This window comes from Passer montanus, unplaced genomic scaffold, assembly GCF_014805655.1.
Source record: "Passer montanus isolate IOZ18808 unplaced genomic scaffold, ASM1480565v1 scaffold239, whole genome shotgun sequence".
Classification (NCBI taxonomy): Eukaryota; Metazoa; Chordata; class Aves; order Passeriformes; family Passeridae; genus Passer; species Passer montanus.
This window is the reverse complement of record NW_024367026.1, coordinates 148,933-157,038: the sequence shown is the minus strand read 5'-3', so window position 1 is coordinate 157,038 and position 8,106 is coordinate 148,933. Positions and strand designations below refer to the sequence as shown.

Genomic DNA, 8,106 nt, shown 5'->3' with positions numbered 1-8,106 from the left:
ACACCCGTGCGGGCCGGGCCGCAGCGCGGGGCCGGGCGGGAGCGGGGCCGGGGCGGCGCTGGCCGTGCGGTGGCGAGGCGTGCGGCGGGCGGGGCCCGGGGGCGGCGCGGCGGGGCAGGCATACTTACCTGGCAGGGGAGACACCATGATCAGGCAGGTGGTTTTCCCAGGGCGAGGCTCATCCCTTGCACTCCGGGTGTGCTGACCCCTGCGATTTCCCCAAATGCGGGAAACTCGACTGCATAATTTGTGGTAGTGGGGGACTGCGTTCGCGCTCTCCCCTGGTCTATGGGTGCCAAAAACAGAATAAATTTCCTCGCTTTTCCTCACCCCCGTAGGAATGTTTTCCCAGCCCTTTTGCGTCTTGCTCCGCAGCGCCCCTGTTCCATCCAGGATCTGTTCCTGCCCCAGCAAATCCCGCATCCCTCGGAATCCCGCCCGGGCCGAGGCAGGAGCCGGCGCCGCGGTCGCTCCGGGCTCTTACAGCCCATATTAACCCCTATAAAAACTGCTCGCCCAATTTCTCCTCACACGCTGTGCTCCAGAGCCCCCACCCGGCTCCACTCACCCTGCACGGCCCTGCCGAGGGTCTGTCAGCTCAGGGGAACCCCAGGGCAGGGGGCGAGCCCGAGCGCCTGCAGTGACCCCCAGCACGCAGTGTTACCACACGAGTTTATTTAAATAAAACCGAACACAGATGCAGCGTTGCGACCGGAGTGATGGACCAGACAAGCGATGCGACGGGGACGTGGCAGCCGGGGCGGGTGGCGCTGCGAGCCCAGCCCCGGCTCGGGGGCCACGGGCGAGAGGAGAGGGCCCACTGCCGTTCCATGCCGTGCTCAGGACAGCCCCTCTCCGGGACCCCCGTGTCTGCAGGAGCCCCCCGCTGCCATGCCCGCACTGGGCTGCCTTTCCTTTTCGCCTTCCCAGGGAGCTGAACCGACACCTCTCTCCCCTGCTCCGTGGCCTCCCGCTCCCCCAGGCTGCCAGGCCGGCTCTGCCACGGGGGTCCCGGGGCTGGCGGCTCCCAGCGAGCCGAGCAGCACACCCGGGCCAGCCCTTCTCCCTCTCACCGCGGGCACGCAGGACACCAGGGCGGACGCGGCACTCGCTGACGCCAGGGGGACAACAGAAATAAATATGGGGAGGGGGCGGCGCGGGCCAGGCCCCGGCGCGGGGCCGGAGCCCGTCCCCAGCCCCAGCCCCGGCGCAGCCGCGCTGCTCGCCCGGGCTGCTGGCTGCTCATGGAGATGGAGGCTCCCCCCGGGGCTGCGGGCCCGCGTGGCGTGTGACGGTGCGGGGCGAGGCGCGGGCTCGGCCCTCCAACCTCGGAGCTGGGGGCGGCGCGGGGCGGGCGCGGGCCGGGGCTAGTACTCGTCCTGCTCCTCTGGCGGCTGCTCCTCCAGCTCGTCATCCTCTGGTGGGGCAAAGCCCTCCTGCGGGAGAAGCATGGCAGCCATGGGCACAGGGGTGGCACGGGTGGGCACCCCAATCTCTGCCTGGCGTGGCGTGAGGGCTTTGGCAATGCTCAGCCCCCTCCTGGCACCCCATGGAGTGAACAAGGCCAATGCACCTGGGGGGAAAGGGGTCCCTCCCCGCCCAGGGACGTCCACAGGCTCCCGGGTGCCCAGCCCTCACCTCCGTGGCATAGAGGACGCTGACGATGCCGGTGATGATGGGGCTGTTCTCGTTCTCGTGCTCCTGGCAGATGAGCTCGATGTCCCGCAGCTTGCTGAAGTAGAAATCCCGCTCCTTCTCCAGCCCGTCCACCGTCAGCTTCAGGTCCATCAGCTGTGGGGCGCAGCCCGAACCTTCAGCCCCCAAGGCCGTGGTGCCCCCCGCCCCCGGCGGGACCCCTGCCCACCTGCTGGTTGAGCTCCAGGATCTGGGCGTCAGCCTCGGTGCCGCCGTTGCGGGCGGCGGGCGAGTTTTTCCGCAGGATGCCGCTGGGCACGTTGCCTAGGCGGGCTGGGTTCGGCGTGTTCTTGGGGCCCGTCGGGGAGGTCCTCTGGGGGACTTGACAGCACACGGGGACCAGTGGGTTAATGCCGGCTGGGGGGGCTGCCAGCAGGGACCCCCCGTGCACTGAGTGGGGGGCAGCAGCAAGGGCAGGCGTCCCCTGTGCAGAGCCACAATTCTCCCAACTTCAGCCTCCCCCCTGCCTCAGTTTCCCCTGGCAAATCCTGCCCCCAGCCCTCCAAGGGTGCTCGTGGCTTGTCTGGGGTTCAGCATGGGATCTGAGGAGGCCCCAGACCCCGACAGCTCCCGGTGGGCCAGCACAGGGAGCCCCCAGTGCCCACGGGAGCTGCACAGCACGGGGGGATGGCAGCCGGCGGGGCTGGGGTGACAAACCAGGGCCGAGCAGGCGGGTGCAGGCAGGCAGGACCCCCGTGCCCCGCAGCCTGGGTGTCCCTGCAGACCCGCCCAGACCCCCGTGGCAGGCAGGGCAGGGCAGGGCAGGCAGCAGAGGGGCGCAGGCAGGGGCAGGGGGACGCCCAGCCGTGAGCAGGGGTGCAGAGGGCGGGGGGCAGCGCTCGCTGGGGGGCCCCGGGCATTACCTGCAGTGCCAATGGGTTTCTTGGGTTTGTTGTAGATGTGATCACCTGGGTTAGGGGGGGGCGCGACGTCCTGGCCCTGCCGCGCCAGCAGCGGGTTGTACTCCTTCCCGTCGTAGTTGGCGTCAAAGAACTTCTTGAACCACTGGATGAACTCGAAATTGTCCTGGAACTTGCCCTTCACCAGCCGCTCCACCGCGATGATCTGGGGGCACACCGAGGGGCTGCTGGGGCCGTGCTCCCAGCCTAGCCTGCACCAGCAGGGACACGGGCACGGGGCAGCACGGACCCGGCGGGGTGACCCCGCACAGCCCCCGCTGTCCCCAGCGACCTACTTTGTCCACTCCCATCTTCTTGAAGGCGGCCTGCAGCACCTTGAAGTTGTGGATGTACTCGTGCTCCAGCTTGGCCTGGAACTTCACCTTCCGCAGGTGCACGCAGCCGGGGAACAGCATGTCCATGAACTGGCAATAGGCGGCCCCTGCGCCGGCCCAGGCCACGGTCACGGGGGGCTGGGGGCACCCTGAGAACGCCCCCGTGCCCCCCACACCGCCCCAAAGCCCACCTGAGCAGAGCTGCTCGATCTTGGTGTAGTTGAGCTGCAGGGAGTCGTTGACCCAGGCCAGCATGTCATGGCGGCTCAGGTTCTCACTGGTCACCGACGTGGAGTACACATTGACGGCCATGCCCCAGCTGCCAGGAGACAGGGCCACACTGGCACCCCGGCACCCCAGCCCCGCACCCGGGCACTGGGACCCGGGGTGCCCATCCCAACTGTGCTCCAGCACCAGGGACACTGGGACCAGGGGTGTCCATCCCACCCAGACTCCACCACCAGGGGCACTGGAATCCAGGGCATCCATCCCACCCAGACACTAACACCAGGGGCACTGGGACCCATTGTGCCCATCCCAACTGTGCTCCAGTACCAGGGGCAGTTAGATCTGGGGCATCCATCCCAACTGTGCTCCAGCACCAGGGCACTGGGATCTGGGGCATCCATCCCACCCAGACTCCAGCACCAGGGCACTGGGACCCGGGGTGCCCATCCCAACTGTGCTCCAACACCAGGGACACTGGGACCAGGGGTGTCCATCCCACCCAGACACCAACACCAGGGGCATTGGGATCTGGGGTGCCCATCCCACCCCATCTCCAGCACCAGGGGCACAGGGATCTGGGGTGTCCATGCCATTCAGACTCCAATACCAGGGGCACTGGGACCCGGGGCATCCATCCCAACTGTGCTCCAGCACCAAGGGCACCAGGACCCAAGGCATCCATCCCATTCAGACTCCACCACCAGGGGCACTGGAATCCAGGGCATCCATCCCACCCAGACACTAACACTAGGGGCACTGGGACCCAGGGTGCCCATCCCAGTTGTGCTCCAACACCAGGTCCATTGGGACCCGGGGTGTCCATCCCATTCAGAATCCAACACCAGGGGCACTGGGACCCGGGGCATCCATCCCACCCCATCTCCACCACCAGGGCACTGGGACCCGGGGGGTCCTCCCGGGGTGTCCATCCCATTCAGAATCCAACACCAGGGGCACTGGGACCCATTGTGCCCATCCCAACTGTGCTCCAGCACCAGGGGCATTGGACCTGGGATGCCCATCTCACCCCATCTCCAGCACCAGGGCACTGGGATCTGGGGTGTCCATCCCACCCAGACACTAACACCAGTAGCACTGGCACCCAAGACATCCATCCCAACTGTGCTCCAACACCAGGGGCACTGGGACCCAGGGTGCCCATCCCACCCAGACACCAACGCCAGGGGCATTGGGATCTGAGATGTCCATGCCATTCAGACACCAACACCAGGGACACTGGGACCCAGGGCATCCATCCCAACTGTGCTCCAACACCAGGGCAGTGGGACCTGGGTCATCCATCCCACCCCATCTCCAACACTGGGGGCACTGGGATCTGGGGTGCCCATCCCAACTGTGCTCAGCCAACAGGGGCACTGGGATCTGGGGCATCCATCCCATCCCATCTCCAACATCAGGGGCACTGGGACCCGGGGTGTCCATCCCATTCAGACTCCACCACCAGGGACACTTGGATCCAGGTCATCCATCCCAACTGTGCTCCAACACCAGAGGCACAGGGATCTGAGGTGTCCATCACATTCAGACTCCAACACTGGGGGCACTGGCACCCAAGGCATCCATCCCAACTGTGCTCAAACACCAGAGGCACAGGGATCTGGGGCATCCATCCCACCCAGACTCCAACACCAGGGCCACTGGGATCCGGGGTGCCCATCCCATTCAGACTCCACCACCAGTGGCACTGGGACCCGGGGCATCCATCCCAACAGTGCTCAGCCAACAGGGGCACTGGGATCTGGGGCATCCATCCCATCCCATCTCCAACATCAGGGCCATTGGGATCCGGGGTGCCCATCCCATTCAGACTCCATCACCAGTGGTACTGGGACCCGGGGCATCCATCCCAACAGTGCTCCAGCACCAGGGACAGCAGGGCCAGGCTGCCAGCGTGCTCCCTGTGGGCCCCCCCACTCCAGCTGCACCCCAGGGTATGGCAGGGCAGCACGAGGGCCCCCAGGCGCCCCGGTGTGACCCCCCTGGCCAGGTGGGGCCCTGCCCTGAGCAGGTACCCAGGGGAGCTGGGTGTGGGGTGCTGGGTGGATACAGAGCAGGGGGAAGGGGTCCCAGGCCACAGGCACTGCCCAGGGGATGCCAGCACTGCCGAGGGCACTGCCCCTGCTGCCCTGGTGAGCCCAGGGGCTCCGGGGGCTGGTGCCCATAAGCAGCTTAGGGCCCCCCTCTCCGGCCCCCGGTGCTGCCTAATCTGCCGGGGCCGGGATCGGGATCGGGGTCCATTAGAGCAGGGCTTAGAGGGGCAACATCTGCCGGCAGGCAGCCTACGCCCAGATGGCTGGGGGCTGCAGGACCCCCCGGCTGCAGCCCAGCCCGCCAGGGCACAGAGCCCCAGCAGAGAGGGGGGGGCGCTGAGCCCCGCTCTCACCGTGCTGCACAAAACGCTTCGGGGCAGCCACCGAGGGCCGGCCCCGCTGCCCTCCCCGGGAGCGGGGGTCCCGGCGCTCCCGCGGCCCCCCGCACGGCAGCGGCGGCAGCGGCGCCGTTAATCCGCTTCCCTCCCCGGCCAGGGGGGCCGCGGGCCCGGGCCAGCTGCCAGGCGGGGGCAGGGCGGAGGGGCAGCCCCCAAGCCCCCCTCCCCTGCCACAGCCCGGGGGATGAGGGGGGCACAGCACAGCGCACATCTGCGCCCCCACACCGGGGGCTGTGCGGCGCTGCCACCCCCCGGGGCCGGTTTTTGCGGGGCAGAAGGTCCCGGTGGCCGCAGTGCCCCCCGTTCGGGTACAGCACCACGGTGACTCAGCACCGGCGACGTCGCACGGCCGTGGCGATTGAACCCCCGGCACTGAGCCCACCCGGGACCCCCGATCCGCCGTGTTCCCGCACGCAGCCGCGGGGGGGGTCGGTATTTTTAGCCACCACCGCAGCAGCAGCTGAAACCGGGGCCCCCGCGCCGCCGCCGCCCCCGCACGGCGAGCTGCGCACCGGCCCGCTCCCGGTACCGGCGACGGCCACGGCCCGTCCCGCGGCTCCGCGGCAGTGGGGCGCGGGCAGGGGTCCCCCAGGGCTGTCCCCCCCTCCCCTGGCTCCGGCAGGAGCTGAGTCATGCGCGGCGCTGAGCCAGAGCCACGCGCACTGCGGTGCCGCCGGTACCGCCGGCGGGGCGCGGGGCTGCGGCGGGAACGGGCACGGGGCACGGCGAGGAGCCGCTCACCCCCCTGCCATCGCCGGCCCTTCCCCAGATAACGGGGATGCGGGGGATGCCCGCGGGACCCGCACGGCCGCCGGGGCTCTGCGGCATCCTGCCGGCGGGGCGCTCCCGGGGAACGCGGCTGGGACCCCCCGGTTACACCGGGATGAGCCGGGGTGTCACCGCGCCAGCCGCACCTCGAGTCCCGCACACGCCGGCACACGTGAGAGCGCGGGGGCGAGCCCCGACCCACACCGAGAGCCGTGACCCACACCGAGAGTCCCGACCCACACCGAGAGCTCTGACCCACACCGAGAGCCGTGACCCACACCGAGAGCTCTGACCCACACCGAGAGCCCCGACCCACACCGAGCGCTCTGACCCACACCGAGAGCCCCGACCCACACCGAGCGCTCTGACCCACACCGGGAGCTCTGACCCACACCGGGAGCCCCGACCCACACCGAGCGCTCTGACCCACACCGGGAGCTCTGACCCACACCGGGAGCCCCGACCCACACCGAGCGCCCCACACGCGGAGGGATCACCCACACCGTGATCCCGCCGGGAGCGCCCTGCCCCACCGGGAGGCACCGGCGCGTCCCGGCGGCGGAGCGGGGACGCCGCCCGGGGCTGGCGGTGCCACCCGCCCGTCCCCACCCTCCCGAACGCCTCCCGAGCCCCCGGCGCAGCGCCGAGCACGCCCGGGTGTAATGACAGGGCAGCCGGGGCCCGCGGCACCCTGCGACCCGCGGCCGCCCCGGCGCCGGGCCATGGACGCGCCCGGGGCCGGTTTGCCCCCGGTTCTCGCCAAAAAACCTGACTGCAAATAAGAACCGAGCCCAGATCCCGGCAGGCCGAGAGGAGAGGGGCTGCGGCCGGGCGGGGGACGCTTACCGCTGCATTTTAATTGTCCGGGCGGCAGCCGCTAATCACGGCCCGACGGCGACCGAAGCCCCGGGCGTGCGTCCGTGCCCGTCCCGTGCCGGGGCGCACGCAGAGGTCCGTCCGGGCCCGGTCCCACGGCGCAGCCCGCGGCCGCTCTGCCCAAACAAACGGGAGCAGAGTGAGGCCGAGAGCGCGGCACCGGCGGGCACCGGGAGCCGAGCGGCGCGGCGGTGCCGGTGCGGACTGGGCTGCGCGACTGGCGGCTTCTATTTTGGGAGCCGTCCCGGTGGCTTCTCAAGTGACAAACACGCCGGGGGGGTGGCAGACAGCCCGGCGGGGCTGCCGCGGATCCGCACGGTGGCACCGGCGCCAGCACCGGGGGCCGCTCGCCCACGTCCCCTCCCCGGTGCCTTCCCCCCGCCCCGAGCGGAGCATCCCCGCCGTGCCCCGGGGGTTTGCGGGGCTCCGTGCCCAGCTCCGTACCGGCTGCGGCCCTTCCCCGGCTGGCGGCGAGGCAGCGCGGCCGCTCGGCACCGGCAGCAGCGGGGCCGCACCGAGCGATCCCGCTGCCGCTAACCTAAATACCTCGGTACGGCGGCGGAGCATGTGCAGAGCGAGCCCCCCCCCGCGCCTGAAATATTAATGCCGCGGATGAGCCGAGCCGGGCCGAGCCGAGCCGAGCCGAGCCGGGCCGGGCCGAGCCGAGCCAAGCCGGGCTGGGCCGAACCGAGCCGGGCCGGGACACGCTCGCAGCCCCGGCCGGGACAGCGCACCCGGGACACGCCGCCGGGCAGGGCTGTCCCCAGAGTGTCCCCAGACCCCTAAACAGCCCCAGACCCCCCTAAACAACCCCCGAAGCACCCCCAGAGGCACGGCACGCGCCCGCGACATCCCG

The 8,106-nt window shown here is 70.1% G+C and overlaps 2 protein-coding genes and 1 non-coding gene across 4 annotated transcripts in view; 1 reads left to right on the top strand and 2 right to left on the bottom strand.

The window, feature by feature from the left end:
- TMEM214 (transmembrane protein 214) overlaps positions 1-147 on the bottom strand; it is a 12,510-nt gene extending 12,363 nt beyond the window's left edge. The window contains exon 1 of the mRNA XM_039710963.1: positions 5-147. Within this exon, the coding sequence (XP_039566897.1) occupies positions 5-147 (143 nt within the window). The remainder of the gene's footprint in view (positions 1-4) is intronic.
- On the top strand, positions 121-284 carry LOC120502945. Its single transcript, XR_005627618.1, has one exon. It is a non-coding gene; the product is annotated as a U1 spliceosomal RNA (small nuclear RNA).
- A 371-nt stretch (positions 285-655) lies between these two features.
- Positions 656-7,813, bottom strand: MAPRE3 (microtubule associated protein RP/EB family member 3). Of its 2 annotated transcripts, none has more exons than XM_039710949.1 (8): positions 7,695-7,813; positions 7,221-7,366; positions 3,121-3,248; positions 2,891-3,036; positions 2,604-2,760; positions 1,865-2,016; positions 1,639-1,791; positions 656-1,436 (listed from the first exon to the last, which is right to left on the bottom strand). In XM_039710949.1, exons 2-8 carry the CDS (start codon positions 7,226-7,228, stop codon positions 1,368-1,370), a joined length of 813 nt encoding a protein of 270 aa, XP_039566883.1. In that variant the 5' UTR covers positions 7,229-7,366; positions 7,695-7,813; the 3' UTR covers positions 656-1,367. The 2 variants fall into 2 exon arrangements, with proteins under 2 accessions (XP_039566883.1, XP_039566882.1); XM_039710948.1 differs by having other exon boundaries at positions 2,559-2,760; positions 7,695-7,809.
- Between the last annotated feature and the right edge of the window lie 293 nt (positions 7,814-8,106).